This window comes from Balaenoptera physalus (genome assembly GCF_965194825.1).
Source record: "Balaenoptera physalus genome assembly, chromosome: 13".
In the NCBI taxonomy this organism is placed as follows: Eukaryota; Metazoa; Chordata; class Mammalia; order Artiodactyla; family Balaenopteridae; genus Balaenoptera; species Balaenoptera physalus.
This window is the reverse complement of record NC_138892.1, coordinates 4,999,544-5,019,186: the sequence shown is the minus strand read 5'-3', so window position 1 is coordinate 5,019,186 and position 19,643 is coordinate 4,999,544. Positions and strand designations below refer to the sequence as shown.

The 19,643-nt window shown below is 59.3% G+C and overlaps 1 protein-coding gene across 5 annotated transcripts in view; it reads left to right on the top strand.

Moving 5' to 3' along the window:
* Positions 1-19,643, top strand: part of PRR5 (proline rich 5) — a 53,355-nt gene that overhangs the window by 13,610 nt on the left and 20,102 nt on the right. For 3 of the 5 annotated variants that reach the window (XM_082421182.1, XM_082421185.1, XM_082421181.1), the window contains exon 1: positions 11,828-12,243. In XM_082421182.1, the coding sequence (XP_082277308.1) occupies positions 12,110-12,243 (134 nt within the window). In that variant the 5' untranslated portion in view covers positions 11,828-12,109. Of the gene's footprint in view, positions 1-11,827; positions 12,244-19,643 lie in introns of those variants that run through there. The other 2 variants (XM_082421184.1, XM_082421183.1) reach the window with 1 other exon arrangement.

Genomic DNA, 19,643 nt, shown 5'->3' with positions numbered 1-19,643 from the left:
AGAAGCAGGAATGGCAATACCTATGTGAGAGGGTATTGGGACTGTATGATCATATGGTACACCCTTCAGGCCTGTGCTTGGCTATTAGAAAATGATTATAATGTAATAACTGTGGTTGTGTTATTGTTATAATCATTATCAAGATGTTCCTGGATTTTAAAAAACAAAAACAAAACATGCTAGGAGATCTAGTACATGTGTGAGATATGGACTGATTTTTTTACTCTGAGCTTCCTGGCAACAAAAGCAAAGAGGGAAAGAGGATCACTCCTCCTAGGTGCCATCATAAAGGGCTCCCTGTGTGATGTGGTGAGCAGCATCCTGGCTTGATCCAAGGACCTAGTATCTGGAGCAGGACCCTCAGGCTTCCCTAACTGCAGGGAAGATGGAGAGGGGCATCCTCAGGTGGTCTGCAAGGGGGACCCAGTGAGGCCCATAACCTTGAGATAACTGAAGCTTCATGTGTTATCTTCAAAATCCATGAGGATTTCACCTCAGTCTGTAATTAAGGCATCTGTATTAACTATAAAAATAATGTTTTCCCTCCTCCACTCAAAATCTTTGGGTACCACAGACGTTCCATACAGATGGGCCATGCTCATTCCTTGGCTTTGCCAGAAGGTGGGGTCCCAGCCCTTTTAGAGAAGCCCATGAAAGCCACACTCCTCTCCCCAACAGAAGGCACACTCACATTCAGGAGTTATGCAGACAATTTCAGGGTTTCACAGATCCTGAAAAACTCCAGGGCCTCCAGGGCCCTGGCTTAACAGGCTCTGATCTGGGGCGACAGGGGTAAGTGCATATCTTCTGGACCAAGCTCATGAGAATTTTTCCTCCCAGATGGGCTTCTGTTAGACACGGAGCAGCAGAAAGTTCCAATTTGTCTTGAGGCTGTCTATTCTGTACAGAGCCAGGTGTTTTCACTGTGGCCCAAACAGGAGTAGACCTGGTGCCTAACACCCTCCTGGACACGCCAGGCACTTGAGTCAGTGAGGACTTTTACACTGACTGCAGGACACCAGGGAAGGACCGGGAAATCAACGCTGAGACTGTGTACGATGCTCCCTTGTCCTGGGTCCCATCCCCTTTTACACCTGGGTAGGTGCCCAGTAAGCTGGTACCTGGCTTTTATAACATCTTGTTCTATCCATGCTTTCTTTTGTCTTTGATTATGTTAAGCAAATTCATTTTACAGTCTCTTTCCAATAGTTTCGTGGCTGAAGTTTTAGGAATTTCATCCTGACATTTGTAGCGTTTGCTCTCCTTCCCGCATAGCGGCTGTTTCTCCGTGTGTCGCATAATTTGAGATCATGAGTTTATTTCCAGCCAGGCTTTATCTGTGGAAACCCCAGGAGGCCTGGCTTGTGCGCTTACCCCTCCAGAGCTTCTCTGTGGTTGCTCTGCCTGGCAGCCTAAGGCTGTCGCAGCCTGGGGCCACGTTTATGTTAATCAGTTTAGGCTCTCTCCACCCTAACCCAGCAGCCTGTGAAGGTAGGCTCTTGGCTACAGATTGTCAGGAGCCGTGCATGCTTTTTCCTACCTCGAGTTCAGGTGGTCAGAGACAAGTTTTCTTGTCATCTCTGTCAATGGGGAGATCTTTCTCCCGGCTACCCATTTATTAGGGGTGCAGCCCCTCGAGACCCCTGGCTTTCTGTGAAGAGGTCAGTTGCATCTCCCATCGTCCTGCTTGCTGGTGTCTTATCTCCCGACTGCTGGTTTTCACCTCTCTGTCTCAACATCCCTCTCCCTACCCTACAAGGCACCTTCATTTAACGTCTGGGTTTTTAGTTCACAGTATTTTCCTGTGACTTAAATGTTATGCTAATTAGAGTACAGCTAGTAGAGTGTAATAGTTAAGAATACAGACTCTGGAGCTGGACTGCCTGGGCTTGAATCCCAGCTCCACCAGCGTGAGATGTGCTCAGTTTCTTCATCTGTGAAATGGGAATAGCAGTAGTTGGGGTTGCTGCAAGCGCTAGAGGGCGTTGACGGAAAACAGTAAAACACCTGTTATTTTACCAGCAAAAATGGGTTTATTCGGGAACAGCAAAGAATTGCAATTCAGGATGCACAATCTGTGGTGAACCACAGGCGAGTCCAGGGTACCATTCTTTTATAAGAGAGAAGGGGAGTTGGGAGGGGCTGTTATAAGCAAAGAGTCCATTGGAGGAAACTGGGAGTTTGAAGTGTAGTGGATTTTCATTGGCTGAATTGTACCAGTCTCTCATTGGCTGGGCTGTTGCCAGGCGAGGAGAAATTCTTCCTTCCTACTGCTGGCTAGTAAAGTAGTAACCTTCTTCCTGTTGGAGATGCAAAGGTATGTCTCTTCCTGTGGGGTCTGTGGTTGACCAGCAGTGATGGGTGTGAGAGCTCCCCCTTCTGGCCTCCCAAATCCATTTTAAATGAGGTTTCTGTTTATTAATTTTCACAAGGGCTTGATACATTAAGACACTTGAGAACATCACTCCCTATTGAATTATTGCATATTGCAAGCATTATACTGGCCTTCAGTAAAATTAATATTAAATATGATATAAGTACACTGATAAGATTATCTTAATGATAATCCTAGTATTATTCTGGCCCCTGGTGATCATCCTCACTTTCTTACAAGCTCAGTTATGCATTTAGATGTGTGTAATTTTTTATCCAGCATTTCTAGGCAGTATGTAGGAAAGAGCTTTCAGGTTGTGTAGTTCTCTAAATTGACCTTTCAGTGGTTAATGCAAAATAATGATCATACTCTTCAGGTATTACTACTTCTTACCAAGCACTTTCAGAGCCTGTAGATACCTGTCTCTAATTCTCCTACTAAGTTGCAGGCCATCTTTGGAGTCCGGTGGAATCCAGCTCATCCACATACCTGCCAGCTCTGTGACACATCTTGCGGTCTGTGCAAATCTTCCGTCCTTTATTTATCCGACTGACACCCCCAGGGCCAGATGTGACTTTGGAATCCCTACTGTTTTTGAATGATAATGCAGTCTGTTGCTGCCCTGTAGAAGGGATCAGGGAGGCATCCTGGGGAAAGTTTTTGCACAAGATCTCCACTAAGTAGGGTAGACAGAGACTCTAAATAACCTCACTACTGGTCAGGTCAGGTTTTGTGGCCGAATGAGCCCTGAAGAATCTGAGTTTTCAGAGCTCTTTGCATTTCTGAATCACAGATGGAGTCTTGCAGTCGGGATAGGGGATTGGACTTCACTCTCACTCCAACAAGGAGAAGTGGGGATTTATAGCCAAGGAGCAGAGCGGGGGTCAGTGGATGGGAAAGTAGGAAGAGGAAACATCTGGGGAAGGAGGATTCTTGCTGACCCACTCAGCCGAATCCTTGCTCAAGGCCAGCCAGGGTGGTGAGACAGCGGGGTGGTCTGACAGTGGGGGTGGAGGATTTTCACTAAACTGACTTAGGATTCTTGCTCACACTGGATCCTACAAGGACAGAGAGGGAAGCCCAAGGTCAGGCCTCGTCCAGCCGAGGGCTCCAAGGAGACTGATTACAGTTAGGTCAAGAAGAAAGTCTTTGTCCATGTCCGCTGGGCGTTTGCCTCTCACCTCAGCTTGCAGAGGCCTCGGCCTCCGAGAGCATCTGATGGAGAAGGTAGACCCGTCCCGAGATCCTAACACAAGACAGAGGGAGGACGGCCTGGGGATTGTTGGCTGAGCTGGGTCGAGGGGAGAAAGGTCTGCATCACTGGGGTGGGGACCCAGTGCCCAGGGGAAGCCAGAGGACTGGGAGTGGAGAGCGGGAGGCCAGCTGGTGATAATGGCTAAGGCTGCTGAGCACCTACTGTGTGCCAGGCCCATCCTAAGCATTTGACGTCTCTGAATACATTTACAGCCTTGGGATCTCCCAGGGAGGAAGGTATTATTCTGACTCTCATCTTACAGATGAGGAAACTGAGGCACAGTTCAACAGAAGTACTCAGCCCCAGGTGGTCAGCTGTCAACTAGTGAAGCCACAATCCAGCCCAGGCCATCTGGCTCCAGAGCCCCGAATCACAATTCTTTACTGCCTTTTACTATTAATATAATCACTGAAAAAGAAACTAGTTGGAGGGAAGGGAGGAAGGGCATCCAGCCAGAGGGCAGAGGCTGGGTAAAGGCCCGGAGGTGGGAAGCAGGCAGAAAGGCTGTAGAACAGTGGTTGCTTTGCCTCCTCGGGGGCTGGGGGCGGCAGGACGGGGCCTGGAGGGGCTTTAGTGGGAGACGCAGCAGAGATGGGTCAGTGCCGCGCCCAGAGCGCGGAGGTCTTGGACACCCTGCCGGAAACGTGGGGTTCCTCCTGCAGGCTAGGGGCCTCGGCTGAAGCCTCTGAGCAGACGGACAGGTCACACCTGGGTGGCAGAGTGGGTGTGCCAGCAGCAGGGTGGAGGCCCGTAGGCTGTGAGGCCAGGAGGCCGTGTGTGGGGTGGGGGAGGTGGTGAAGTCTGGGGCCTTCGAGGCCCAGAGGTGGGCAGGCTCCAGGGACAGGGAAGGGGCCTACGCTAGCTGGCCCTGCAGGGTCTGGGGGACAGCACGGGGGTGCTACCTGCCCAGGCTTCGGGCGGGGAGGGTCCCAGTCTCCTCCAGGAGCGGGCCTGGGTTCAGTCCACGGCCCACCGTGGAAGAAGCCGGGGACTGGAATAGGGACCCCTGCATCTATGCTGGCCCTGCCCCTCTCAGCCTGTGACCTGGTAGGTGACACAGGATCTGTGGCCTCAACGTCCATCTGCAGTGGAGGATGAGACAACCCAGCTGGCGGGGTTACCGTGGGGACCGTGGGCCAGGCTGGCCGGGGCGAGCCCTCAGTAAGGGGTACCTCTCACCCCTAGGAGGAGATGGGCCCCCCCCCAAACCTTACAGCGAATCTCCGCAACAGTTTCTCCTGCATTAAATGCATCCCTTCGTGTACTGTGAGCTCCGTCCTTGGAGAAGTGGGAGGATGGCGAGTGGAGCGCCGTCCTGGGGGGATGCCGCTCCTCTGGGAGCGAAGACTTGGCAGAGCCCAGCTGACCCCGCGTCACCTCCCCTCTGGGCTCTTTGGGCCTTGTTTACAAAGTCAAGAGCGTAGCCACCCCCACCCCCCCACTGGAGCTAGTCATTCCTGCCTCACGGGGCTGTTTGGAAGAATACACGAAAAGGCACTTCCAAAGCTCCCACGTCCACCAACCTGGTCCTGATCTCAGGCTCCTCCTCCTGGGGCTTTTCATTATCAGTGTGAGTTCTGATGTCCTGAGCAGTACTTGTTCTTTCCAAGGATTCTTCTAAGAAAAGGCTGCTGGCCAGGAAAGTGCCTCGGGAGGATATAAAGCTGGACATCAAGCCCAGTCTGCCCAGCTCTGCCCTGTGTGCCCTCAGTCCACCTGTCTGCACAGTGGGGATGGTGGCAGGGCCGCCTTGCGGGGCAGCTGCATTTATCCAGGTCAGGAAAGGCAGATGCGGACCCGGCTCTGTGAGCATTCAGGGGCCAGACCACGATGCCTCCGCCAGAAGTAACCTGTCACCGCCTGTCTCCCGGAGTTTGTGTGCTCCTGTTAGAGAAATCGGGAGTAGGGGGATGAGGGCATCTCCAGTTTGCTGAGCTTTGGGGCCTGACCTTTCCACATTTGGATGTGGGAGTTTTCTGGACATGGAGGTCAAAGCCAGAGTCTGGGGGAGTGCAGGCCCTGTCTGGGGAAAGGCAATATACTGGTGTCTCAGGGCTGCTTTCACCAATTGCCACAAACTGGGTGGCTTAAAACAGAAGTTGATTTTCTCACAGTTCTGGAGGCTGGAAGTCTGAAATCAAGGTGTCAGCAGGTCACAGATCACTCCTCGTCTCTTCCAGCCTCTGCTGGCAGCTGCCTCCACACTGCTGTCTTCCCTCTGTGCCTGGATCTCTGTGTCTTCAGGTGGCCTTCTCATAAGGGCAGCAGTCACTGGCTGCAGGGCCCACCCTACTCCGGTATGATCTTATCTCAGCTTGAGCACGGCTGCAAAGACCTACACCCAAATGAGTTCACAGGCACCAGGGGTTAGGACTCCAGCGTGTCTTTTGGGGGCCACAACAACAGGTGAGCAGTCTGGGTACCCCAGGACTCAGCCCAGCAGGCAGATTGCTTCTCCTGTCTTCAGGTTGATCGTGCGGAGCTGGACGGGGCAGGTGGGGTCCTTTTCCGAACAGGAGGCACCTGGGTGGTGGTGGCCCCCCTACGCCAGTGTTGCCTCTTCTTGTGACATCGCTGAAAGGAAGGACGCAGTGGCTGCTGCTTTTTCGGGGCCTGCTCCGCGCTGGGTCCCGGGCAGACACGCGCATCCTCATTAGTGTAGGAGGGCACTGAGCAAACGTCCAGACGCCCAAGCCAGCTGGTTTGAATACCTGGCCAGGCCGCGTGACCTTGGACCCATCGCTTTTTCCAGGGGCGCCCCTGGCTCACCTGTAAACTGGGTTGATGGGAGCAGCTCCCTCCTGGTGGAACTGCTATGGCAATTGAAGGGTGGGTGCCGCGACACAGCCAGGTCACAGTAAGGACTACACAAGCGTTGGCTGTGACCTCTGCCCTCATTTGATCTTCACCCTCACGCTGGGAGGGACATTCTGCGGAGGAGTCCAAGGCTCAGGGGGCTAAGGAGCTTGCAGGGGAGGTGGCTGGGCAGGGAGCAGACCCGGTTCGGGGGGCCGTGGAGCCTGGAATCTCTGCTGTGCCGTGCTTCTGCTCTACTCCCCTCACTGTGCCACGGGGCACCTATTTATAGACCAGAACCAGGGTTACACAACACCCGCCCGGGAGGGGCCTTGAGGACTGATTGTTTGAGACCTCGTTTACAGATGGGAAACTGAGGCTTGGAAAGAGTCTCCTGTGGATGCCCTTGTGGGATCTAAGAAAAGGGACCTCTGCTGATCTGGACCCCCTCACCCACCCCAGGAGTGGGATCCAAAGTGAAAGGAAGGGGGAGTGTTCTGAGAGCAGAGGACGGAGACCACTAGTGTGGGGAAGGGGCTCCAGGAGGGGTCCTGGTGGCCGTGGCGTGGGAGTCGGGGCTCAGCTGGTAGAGAGAAGACTTGAGGGGACCATGAACGAACGTGTCAGGAGATGTCGGACGACAGAGCTAGGATGGGACGGCGAGCTCACCCTGTGATGGCAGAGACCCTGTCTTTCCTGTCCCCTGCTATATTCCCGACACCAAGAACAGTGCCAGGCATGTAGTAGGTGCTCAGCGTTTATTAAAGCACTGGGGAGGTGGGCTTCGTCCCCCCAGCAGCAGTGTCCCCGCTCCCGTGCTTTCTGGCTGGCAGCTTGAGCAGGTAGCTTAACCCCACTCAGCTTTACTATCCCCATCTGTGAAATCGGGGTAATAACGGTTGGTACTGGCTCTGAAGCCACTGGAAGGGACTTTTCCTCTGGAGCACCGTGAGGGCAGGACCCACCCACCTTTGGTGTTGGTGCCCCCAACCCAGGCTTGGCACGGGGAGCATCTGTAAGTCCCCCCATTCACGACATGCCACACATGTTGCTTCTGGTGGGCCGACGCCCATCCAGCCTTGGCTGAGGACCAGCCGTCCAGCCTTGGCACAGAACCGGCGCGTTGCAAAGCGTTCGGAGATGACCAGGCTGGAGTCACCGTGGGTGACGTGGGCTTAGCCCTGACTCAGGAATCTCTTCCTGCAGTGCGACCGTCACAGCCGGCAGTAAGCAAGCCCTTGGCGTGCACCCCATGACGACGTGAATGGTCTCGTCCCACCTCAGCCCATCGTGGGGCAGGTGTGTCCCCATCCCCAGCCATCCCAGAGAAGGGAGGGATGGGCCGAGCACTCCCCCCCACAGCTCCCTGCGCCCGGCACATTGCCAAGCCCCTCCCTGGGTGTCCAGGCCCCGGGGGTCCCCAACCAGCAGGTGGAACTTTCCCAGGCAGCTGTGGGGAGCACCAGCCTTCGCCACCAGGGGGCGGAAGTGCCCCTCAGAGTGGGCAGGCCTGGGGCGGGCAGGGAGCAGCCGGCTGGAGTCGGCGCCAGAGAGAGGGACGAGAGGGTGACGGCGCTGGCAGAGCTGGCGGCTGTCTCTTCCCCGCTCATGTCCTCACCCCGGTGGCCTAGAGGCCTGAAGGCCTGGGTTCCAGAGCTGCACGGACTTACTGCAGTCCTGTCCCCAGGCGTCAGGCTGTCCATCCGTGACGTGAGGGGCTGAGCCAGGCTCGGGGGTTTGCAGACCCCAGGGAATCACGCCAGAGTCCCTGAGATGCTCCTGAGAAATCCCAGGTCCCACTCCCAAAGAGCCTGACCGGGGTTTTGAACCGGCCCCAGGGGACTTCCTGATGCGAAGTCCCAGTGCCTTGAGCCCATCCTAAAGGTCACTGCCAGTCCTAGCGCGGTGCCCATGAAGACAAAACCTCTGGCCAGCTCCTCAGCACAGTCATACCTCAGGGACCAAAGACACCTAGGTCACCATCTCCTGCCACATCTACGGGGGGCACGTGGCCTCTGAAAGGCTTTATGGGGTCTCATTTCCCCTGTCCCTCAACCCTCAACCCCATGCATCTCACAGATGGGCAAACCAAGGCCTTAGAGGTCATTTGACTTGGCAGGGCCAGTGGACCCCAGTTCTGGCCCCCCCGACCGAGGGCTCCCTCTCCGAACAGTAGGAAGAGCCCTGCGGGGGGCAGTCCCCCTTAGTGACCAGGGTCCTGTACCAGCTCCTGACACCCCACTGGTCGGAGAGGGGTTGGAATGAAGTTTGGATCCTGAAGGAGAAGACATGGTTGATGCCGTCAGGCCTGGCGCGGTTCTTGGAGCAGGGTTACTCTGGCAGCTTTGGGGGTGCATGATGGGTACTCCCGTCGCCCATTCCCTTGAATAGAGGGCATTTCCCTTCCCTGAGTGCCAGACACACATGGGCCCAGCCCAGCGGCCCCCCTCCCCCCATACGGTTGCTCAATCCCCAACCCCTTATCTGGCCTGGAAGGCTCTGTAAGTGAGTGGAGGGCCCGGGCCTGCCTGCGGGGCAGCAGCTCAGCCAGAGCTGTCACGTGGGGCCTCAGGCCCCGGAGGCCCGGTCATCTGATGCTTCCCAGGAAGCCAGAAATCAGGGTTTCTATGTCAGTCTCTCCATTGTAAAACCTTGGCTGAACGCAGTTGGGGTTTTTTGTTTTCTTTCCCCGCACTGCCGGCTGTGCGGAACACGTTTAAGGGCTGGACTTGGCCATCGGCCACCCAGTTGCCCCCTGCTTTGGGGGGTGGGAGGGTTTGTCTCCTCCTGGCCTCGGCCTCAGATTCTGGCCCTGGGGGCTGGCTGTTCCCCTGGCTGTCCAGGCCCCCTCCCCGCCCCGTGCCCCTCCCTGCCTGTCACCAGCCCAAACACAGGGCAGCGGCACCTTTGCCTGGGTCTCCACTCCACCCCCAGTACTGGGCTGTTGGGTGTAGACGGATCTTACAGAAGTCTGTGGCTGGCTTCAGGGGGCAGCTAAAGCTAATTCCTTAACACTGACTGTGCATGGCTTTTAAACCCCTCAGCCATCCCCACCTCCGGCATTTCTTGCTGGCCTCTTCTCCCAGCCCCTCCTCTTCTTGCCTTCTCCTGCCTTCCCGCCGTGGGCTGCCCTTACCACGCACCTCCATTTTTCCCTCGATTCCCCATCCAGAGCAGTCCAGCCTCCCTCCACACTCAGCTGGCCGCTCTGGCCAGCCAGGCCCTGCCAGTGGCTGAGTGTTTCGCACCCGAGGGTGCAAAGCAAACGAAGCCAGCCCCTCCCCCGAGAGTCTGCCTCCAGCTCGGGAAGCCATCCTTCATCCCGTCCACCCCCGGGGTCTGAGCCAATCCCGGGGGTTCTCTGCTGCATTTACGCCAGCAGCAGTTACAGTGGTTCTATCTCTGTCCAGTGTGGTACCTTTTACAAAGCATTGAATCCCTTCCTGCCGGTGAGACAGATGCTTATCCATCCATTTAACCAAATATTTACTGCGTGTCTACTGCATGCTGGGCTCAGGAATGTAGTGGCGAACCAGTTAGTACAGTTCCAGCCCTCCTGGCTTACGGCATCGGATGGAAAACTCACCAGACGACCAGAGGGCAACCCCTGAGCCTAACCCAGGGCGAAGGCAGTCAGAAGGGGGAGCCAGGAGAGGCAGGGAAGGCCCTCCAAGCTCTGGCTCTGGACTCCAGGCTCTGGACTTGATCCTCGGGGCCGTGGGAAGATGCAGGAGCTCTAAGCGCAGGGCGCGTGTGTGTGCCAAAGATCATCCAGCCACCACCCAGAGGATGGGCTTGTCCCGTGACCTGTGTGGCCCCAGGGAGAGCGGTCAGGGAGTGTCGGTTGTCCTGGCCTGGGAAGCTGGCAGTGGAGGTGGAAGGAGTAGATGGGGTTCACAGAAGTTTCTAAAAGGGTGAGAAACCACCAGGGGCTTCACTGGGAGTTCAGTCCTTCCTGGTCTGTCACTCACACCGGGTCACGCAGGTCTCGGCCCTGGGGATTATGGGCTCTGGGGGAGTCAAAGGTCTCTGTTTCCTCGATTTGGAGCTCAGGGTCAGGGGGTTTGCCGGGCATGACTCTGCCCCCCTAGGATGAGGGTAATGTCTGGCACGCAGTAGGTGCTTGGAAAATGCTGGTTGATTTTCACTGGACGTCTCCTCACCAGGGTCTCATATACCTTATATGCGGTTCTCCTGGTTCCTGGAGCCACAAAAGAGGCTCATTGGCCGCTCGGCCTGGCCTTGGCAACCCACCCTGCCTGGGGCATTCAGCAGAAAGAGCCCCGGCCTGGGGGGCTGAGCCAGGCCCCCTCCACCACCTCCTCCACCTCGAGGAACAGATCCTTGTCTCTGAGTGGGGACGATAATGTCGACCTATGCTGTGTCAGACTGAATTAGCAAGCCCCACAAGGCCCGGGGGGGCAGGTGCTTTGATTCTGCCCTTGGCGGGGAGCATCTCATGCACACACCCTGGCATAGAGGACCCAAGGACCCAGTGGCCTCTGGGCCTCAATTCCCTCTTCTGTACAGCATGGGTGGGGGGCCTCTGAGCACACTCCCATGCTGAGGTTCTAGGATTGGCCCCTCCTCTCCCCCTCTGATTCACGCGGGAAGCATTTATAGGAAGACATGAGGCCGGTGCTCTGGTGACACAGGCATTGCTTCAGGAAAGAAATGAAGGAAGTGGAGCAGGGCGGCAACACTGTCTTGCCCTGTCTGATGGAGGGGGCAGGGGGCAGGAGAGCCCCATGGGGATCCCGGAAGCTGGAGGGGTGTCCTGCGGTGTGCTCAGAAGGCCTGAGTCAGGCCCAGCCTTGCCATTTGTTGATTGCATGATGTTGGGCAAGTTCTTTCACCCTCTGAGCTTCAGTTTCCTGAACTGGAAAATGGGCTGAAGACCTCCACCCAGTCTTCATGATAACCACGGGGGAGTCTGTGTCCACGTGGCGGGGTCCTGAGGGATCTGTGTGGGCACAGCCTGTGTGGGGGGGGGATGGCGAAAAGGGGGAAGATAACCACTGCACTAGGGGTCTGGGAGGGGGCACGAAGCTGAGCACCGTGTGGGTGTGGCCGCAGGAGCCGGCGCTGGGTGGGTGCTTGGGGTTGGATTGTGCGGTCGTCCGTGCTGGTTTCCTGTGGGCACTGGTGGCCCTTGGAAGGACAGAGGGGGCCAGAGTGCGACCCCAGGAGGGCGGACTCAGGTTGCCTGGGGGGGGGGGGGGCGAGTGGGATGCGGCGGCTGAGGCCGCGGAGGCCGCGGCCCCGCCCCCAGCTCGTGGCCCCGCCCATCTTGGTCCCGCCTCTGCGCGCGCCCTCTTTCTTTAGGCCCCGCCTCGGCCCCGCCCCTCTCCTGCTCCGCCCCCGGGACCGCCCATGCTCCGCCTCCGGCCCTGAACCCCGCCCCCGGGCCTCTTTAGCGCCGAGTCTGCGCTACCGGCAGCGCTCTGGGAGCTCCACGCTGCGGCCGCTCCGAGCAATGATTAACCTGGCGGGGCGGCCGGCGCGGGGCCCGGGGCGGAGGCGTGGGGCCGGGGCGGGACCCTGGAGGGCCTCTCGGCTTCCTGCTTTTGCCCAAGTCTCCTCGTAGAGGGCGCCGCAACGGCCGGGGCCCGCGGCGCGGCGCGGCGTGGCGCAGGGCGAGGTGCCGGGCGCGCGTGGGCGCGGAGCCTGTCGCCGGGGTCACCATGAGGACTCTCCGCAGGTTGAAGTTCATGAGTTCGCCCAGCCTCAGTGACCTGGGCAAGAGAGAGCCGGCCGCCGCCGCGGACGAGCGGGGCACGCAGCAGCGCCGGGCCTGCGCCAACGCCACCTGGAACAGGTAAGGCCGCGCCTTCCCGGCCGGCCCGCGGGCCGCTGGCCCCGGGTCCCAGAGCCAGGGGAGGGGGAGCCCTGGAGCAGGTCCGCGGGCGAGGGCCGGCCCCCAGCGAGGAACTGTGATGGGGGCAGCGCGGCACTTTACAGTTTGTAGAGAACTTGCTCCGCCGGAGTTGTGCGGACGGGGAGGGAAGTTTAGTGCAACGTGTTTCTAGAACGGAGGGACGAGACCGCGGACCCGGGGCTGGTCCCAACGCGCCCAGCTGGTGGGTGGTGGGGTGGGCCTGGATCCCGCGAGCCCGCCTCCCCCGCCCTCCCCCCGGGGTCTTCCCACGTCTTCGCTCCAGTGCTCATGGCAACCTGGGAGGTAAATAGAGCAGGAAGTATTTATCCCATTTCGAAGATGAGCCTCGCGGGCGCAGTCGGTGGGTTGCCGCTGCGCTTCCTGTTCTGCGTTTAGGTGCCTTTGGTCGGCGGTGGGCGGGTGGCTTTCCCTCGAGCGGCCCCCTGCCCTCCCAGCTGTCAGCAGGGGTGCAGCAGCTGCCCGGCATTCTTTAGACGACCCTCCCCCCGCGGGCCTTTCCCAGACAAGCAGGGGCGTGGGAAGTCCCACCACCCCCTCCCACTTTGTTTGAAGAGCAAGGCTGGGATCCGGAAAAGAGACGATTTATTTAGTGGGATTTCCCCACCGTGTTTGCTCATGAGCCCTTTTCAAAAATAGATATTTCCACCAAAAGGAAAATGGGAGGGCAGGAGAAGAGAGTGGGGCAGACTATCCAGGGGGCTGTGGATGCTGCCGCCATCACCACACACACCTGGCAGTGAAATCCCGCCAGATGCTTCACCGTCTGCGGTCTTGGCCACCAGAAAGCCAACTGTCAATGTGGACACTCATTTATTCTGTTCATCAGTCGTTTCATGAGCGTCATGGTGGGCACAGGGCTGCCAGCCTGAGACCCTCCTGTGTGCACTAGGCAGGACGCGGTCGTCCAGTCACGTGCTTGCCTTCTATCCCCTACCAAGTTGCGAATTGCTTAAGTGCTGGGACAAGCCTGCCTCAGTTTCCCTATCGGTCAGCGGGCATGCACATTCCTTCTTACAGGACTGGTGTGGGGACAGAGAAGGAAGGACTCTCGTTGGGTAATCTCATCAGCCCAATGACTGCACGCTGTCTTAGGAGGCGTTTCCTCCTCTTGCGGAGAGAGAAGCAGTCTCCCTCCTCGTTTCCCTGCTGTGGTTTAGCGCAAGGAGCCAAACAGACTTAGTTCAAATCCCAGCTCTGCCTCTTCCCTGCTGCGTGGCCTTGAGCAAGCTGTTCAGCCTCCCTGGTCCTTAATTTCCTTTTCCATAAAATGGGTCATTGTAGGGATTAAATGTGAAGATCTGTATTAAAGTCCTCAGCACGTGCCTGGCACGTAGTAGGGCCTCCGTAACTCATATTTCAAGCTCAAACTCATGCTGGGGACAAACTCATGTCAGGGAGGGCCTGTAGGGACAGGGTTTGGGGGGGCCCCTCAGGCGTCTGCTGGTTCCTGAGCTTTCACCAACAGCAGCTTTCTCCTGCTATGGTCGGCCCTGCTGGGGGGTCTCCAGGCAGAGGTGGGGAACCCTGGGGTAGGCTTGGAGTCTTCTGGAGCTCAGAGAGGTACCTGTAGGGAGAGGCCACCTGGGTCCCCCCCCCCCCCCCCCCACTGCTTCTCACTTAAGGGAACTTTCAAACTTCAGTGCCATTCTGTGCCTTGGCTGGGCAGACCGCAGGGGAGCGGCCCAGCCCACAGCCGGCATCTCTAAGGCTCCGAGCCGCCCAGCCCTTGGACCCACGTCAGCTCCGCCTGCCATGCCGCACTCCTGTGTGCCGGGCCCCTTCATGGCCCTTGGTGAAGTTTGTAGCCCAGGGAGGGAGTTATGACTACCACCCCCCATATAGAGGTGCAGAGGGGGACGCAGAGAGGACCAGGAAGCCTGCCCGTGTGGACACTGCAGAGCGGAGCCACTGCTCTCCTGGGCAGAGGGGGCCCTGAGCCAGGGAGGGGCAGTGCCTTCCCCGCCAGCGTTCCGCAGGTACGGTGGGGAGGTCGGGGCCTCTTCTGGTCGCTGCCCAGCCCCGATCCTTGCAGTGGTCCCCGCCAGGGCCCCCCAGGACACAGCCTCGGGGGGCGGGGCAGTGCAGCTCCTGCCTTGCTAAGTTGTAGACTCCTTATTTTTAGTCCAAGATGAACCCCCTTTTTCCATGTGACCACGTTAGTTTCCCAGGGCAACCGTAACAAATTGCCACAAACTTGGTGGCTTAAAACAACAGACATTCATTCTCTCACAGTTCTGGAGGCCAGAAGTCCAAAATCAAGGTGTCGCCAGGGCCTCGCTCCCTCTGGAGGCTCCAGGGAAGGCTCCTTCCTGCCTCTTCCAGCTCCCAGTGGCTCCTCGGCCTGTGGCTGCATCACTCCGTTCTCTGCTTCTCTCTTCATCTGGCCACCTTCTCTGTGTCCAAACCTCCCTCTCCTTTCTCTTAGAAAGTCATTGGGCCACCTAATGTAGGGCCCACCCTAAATCCAGGATGATTTCGTCTCAAGATTCTTAACTAATTGCATCTGCAAAGACCCTGTTTCCACATAAGCTCTGGGGTAGCAGGTGGACATGAATTTCTAGGGGACACTATTCAGCCCACTACAGTGGACCCTGGGTCCATCCCCTAAATTCCTTGTGCCTCTGTTTCCTCATCTGGACATGGGGCAAAATACATAGCTTGCTCCTGTGATAGTGGAATCCGTGCACTCACCTAGCCATTCATTCATTCATTCATTCACTCTCCGGCACTGGTCCGAGCAGGTGGAGTTCAGTGCTGGGAAGAGGATAAACCGGGGGAGCGCGGGCGCTGACCACACACAGCGGGGGCCCAGGCTCCCTTCTCCTGCGGGTGCGCAGGGCAGGTTTGAGTGCTGGGTGCCAGGCTGCCGGCCGGCTGGGCCACGCTCACAAACCGGAAACTAGAACAGAACCATCAGAAGCTGTTTCCTAAGCCCCTGCTGCTGCTTTATGGGGCGGGTTTGTCCCCTGTGCCCGGCCCAGTGCCGGCACTGCAGAGAGGAGGGCGCAGGGGTGACTTAGAAGGCTCACCTGTCACTCCCACCTGGAGCCCCTGATCCCCTCCCTCCCAAAGGGCCCGGGCATGGCATGCTGTGTCCCTGTCTGTCCCTGTGTTGGCCCCAGTTAGCTCCTCGCCAGGTGTGCACCCCACGCAAGGCCTCCAGCTGCACGAAGGTCACGTTCTTGAGCTGAGGGGCCAGCTGGGGGGCAGGCAGGAGTGCCCTGTACCTGCGTTTGGGCCAGCGGGTGTAGACCATTATGGAGCCCTACTCCTTGCCAGGCCTGGATCTGCCCGAATGCCTGAGGCTTGGCGAGCCTGGCGCCCACCCGCCTTCTGGCTGTGAGAGCAGAGGCCCTGTGCAGGTGGAGCGCGCGCCCTCTTGTTCCCACGGGACCACCTCCGAGGCTGGGCTGATGGTCCTTAGCATCCGGATAGAGAAACTGAGGCCAGAGAAGGAGAGGGACTTGACCAAGAGCTCCTGCTCACATTGAGTCTGAACCCTGGCCTGACTTGAAGCCGCTGCCCAGGGACACATGTGAGCTGGTGTCTGCTGGGGCCGGGCGAGGTGGGGGTTGGTGGTGAGAGCCCGAGGTGCAGCCCTCCCTCCTCGTCTGCCCATCCCTGGTCCTGGATGGGGCCACTGCTGGCCTAAGCCCCACAGGGCGTCCTGCACCTAGATCTCCTCCGGGGCCATGATTGCTCTATACCCTGGACGCGGTGCCCACCGACCCCGACCCGTGCCGGGCCCTGTCCCAACCCCAGACGTGGAAGAGCTGCTTTCATCCCTGCACCGGCCTTCGAGGTGGGACTTGCTACCCCCATCTTGCAGATAAGGATCCTGAGGTTCAGGGGTGCGGGGACTGCCCAGGTCTAAGTCCAGAGCCTCTGCCGCCACCTCACGGGGTCTCAGGGGCCGCGGGAGGTTGGCTGAAGCCCTCAGGGTGACCGGTTTGTTGGGAGTTGGGGGTGGAGGCCGGTGCTTGGCTTCCCGGCCAACCCTCACCAACAACTTGCTCTGAGTCGGGCCTGGGTCCTGAGCCCCCTGCCCCTCTGAGGCGGTCTGGGTGTGGCCAGCAGAGTCACGGCCCTCAAAGATGTCTGGGAATCTGTGAATACGTTCCCTTACACGGCAAAAGGGACTTTTCAGATGTGATTAAGTAAACGATCTTCAAATGGGGAGGTGGTCCAGGTGGGCCCAGTGTCACCACAAGGGTGCTAATGGGAGGGAGGCCCAGGGGTCAGAGTTCAAGAAGGAGACGTGAGGATGGGAACAGAGAGGTTGAAGACTGCACTGCTGGCTGTAAGGATGGAGGGAGGAGTCCTGACCAAGCTGGAAAAGACCAGGAAACAGACTCTCCCCTGGAGCCTTGAAGGAGCCGCACCTTGATTCTAGCCCTGTGACACTGACAGAGCTTCCGGCTTCAGAGCTGTAAAAAACCAACTTTTGGCTGCTTTGCAGCCGCTGTGTGTGGTCTTTGGTTACAGCAGCCAGAGGACACTCGTATGCTGGGCTTCCCTCCCTCCCCACCCTGTGCCCTGGGCCCTCACTTCTCCCGCCCAGCAGTCGGGGCTCAGGGCCATCCGCGCTCCACCTCCCGACCCCCAGCCCAGCGTCCAGAACCTGGCCTTCAGCTGGACGGGGGGTACCGTGCAGCCAGGCAGCCATGGGGGCGGCGTGGGCACCCCGCTGTCCCCCTGCAGCCTGTCGGGACGGGGGGGGTCAGCGCAGTCAGGCGTCTACCTCCCTGGGCAGGTGGGGCTCTGGAGAAAAGCTCTGAGTTCTTGCCTGGAGCCCAGAGGGGAGCAGGGGTGGGAGTGGGGCTCCTCCTGGTCAGCCAGGAGCCCGGGAGGGAATTGGGGGGGGTGTGAGCCAGGGCCAGGGGACCGAAAGCAGGGTGAGCATGATGCCGGTTTGCTGAGGAGCAGGGGAACGGGCCCGCAGGCCTGAGAGTGGTACCCTCAGGTACCCGCATCTGCCAGAGGGTCACCTTGAGGCCCGGCAGGGGGTCGGATTGGGTTCCGAGTCGCCTGCCTCCCCTGTGCCTTCACCTGGACGTGAAGAGGAGGCCCGTGGATGCTTCCCCCGGGGCGACCGGAGCAGAGCGAAGCAGGGCTTCATGTCTCAGGGCTGGCCGTGGCCCCCTGGGATAATGATGAGGGTGTGGGAGGCCCCGGGCCCGAGTTGCACTTCTGTCTGGGGGGATAAGTCACATGAGGGCCTCTCCTCTGCCCACCCCTCCTCCTCTCTGTCCGGCGGCTCACAGCAGGGCTTTGTTATTGACCCAAGGGTTGATCACCCTTGGATGGACAGGGCAGAGCGGGGACTAGAGCCTGGGCTCTCTGGGGTGGGAGCCCAGGTGGGCACTGTGGGGACCCGGTGGAGCCCAGCACCTCCGCCCACCCTCGTCCACCCCCGCCCACAGGCCGGGTCCTGAGAAAGAGCCAGGCCTCGACACCAGGGGGAGGGGCTCGAGGAAGTGCCAGCCCCTCTCGGGGTCCGGGTCAGCCTTCTGGGGACACCAAGTAGTTAAGAGGGTGAGGAGGGGCACCTGGCGGAGGCCTGCCCTCCTCTCTGATTTCTGAGGCTCCAGAGGCAGCTCCAGAGCAGGGTAGGGCCTGAGAAAGGGCAGAGCTCCACCTCTAGGCCTCTCTGCCTCTCCGGGGGTTCCTGGAGGTGTGTTGTCTGACCCCCCAGAGGCCAGGCTTTGGGGTCCCCCACGCACTCACTCTCTGCCGGACCTTCCTGTGTGGGCAGATGGGCAACACTGAGACTGGTGACGGTGGGCCAGGGATCTGCCCCGCTGGGGTCCCACCTGCTCGCAGCGCCACACCGGCCCCAGCCGAGCCAGGGCGGCCACAGGCGGGTCCCCCACAGGGGCCTCACAATCAGCCCTTCCTCCCCAAGCCTGACCACGGGGTCCCCGGCCAGCCCTGGTGGCAGCAGGCCTCGGCACCGTCCTGGGTGCCCTGGATCCCCACTAAGGGTCCTGGGCATCTCCCCTCACCCCATGCTCAGGTGACAGATGCTGAGACTTGTCGCTGCCCTCCTGTCTCCCTACACGGGGCGGAGGGACAGGCCCGGAGAGAGGAGGTGATGGGTCAGCTGCCGCTCGGGCCTCACCCAGAAGGGCCCCGGGCCGCCTGCCGTTTCCAGGGGGCCCACTGCCAGTGCCCCCGGCTGGGCCTCGGTGTGGGAGGCCCCGGGCCGGAGTTTCACTTCTGTTTGGGGGGATAAGTCACATGAGGGCCTCTCCTCTCCCCACCCCTCCTCCTCTCTGTCGGGCGGCTCACAGCAGGGCTTTGTTATTGACCCAACTTGGACTTTGGAAAGAAGGTGGAACCTCGGCTGCAGAGAAGCAGAGAAACGGGAAGGAGCGGGGCCTTGCCTGTCCACCAACCCCAGGTTGGGCAGCTGTGTGGGGCGGGAGGACTGTGGGCCCCGGGCTCCCTTCTGGCCCTGCCAGGCATCAAGCTGTGTGACTCTGGGCCGTCCCCTGGCTTCTCTGAGCCTCAGTGTTTCCTTCTGCTGCCTGGGCTGTCACAGTCCCCACCTCATGGTGTGGTTAGAAGGAGATGGAGAAAGCCCGGGGCAAATGGTTGAGCTGTGCTGGCTGCTTCCGGGGGCACATATCCTGCCGCCTGCCCCCCGCAGTCACTGCTGATGATACCACGGCACACGTAAGCCCACAGGGGCTGTGATTACGAGTCCCATTGTACGGAGGGGGAAGCTGAGGCACTCACGGTCCGGTCTCCAGAGGCGGGCAGCAGGGAAGCCCGGAGCTGGGATTCAACCCCAGGCCCGCACCTGAACGAGCCTGGGGCTGGAGGTGGGAAGGGCAGGATCAGGGTCCAGCGGGGTGGAGGCTGGGCTGGATGGGGGTGTGGATGGGAGAGCTCAAGGGTGACCCTAGGGCTGGCCGGGGCGCCGCTCAGATACACTAGGGTGGTGCAAGACCCGGGCTGGGGGGAGCGGGGCCTAAGTGGTAAACCAAATAGACCTCCCCTCTCCCAAAAGAAGCCGGGATCAAATGCTCTCTGCACACAGGTGCGAGGGGGCAGGGACCTGACCTCACGGTGAGCCTCTGGCAGAGGGAACAGCAAGGACGAAGGCCCTGAGGCAGGAGGGGGCCAGTGCTGCTCAGACCCAGGGGCGGGGGCAGTTCAGGTGACACAGATGGCGATGGACCCCTGAGGGCCTCGGGGAAAGACTCGTCCAAAGAGCCCGTCTTCCCATCCAAAACTGCGGGTTAAGGTGCCTCTGGGCGGGGGACCAGAGTGGGCTGCGCTCCCTCCGGAAGCTTTACTGGAGGAGGAGGGAG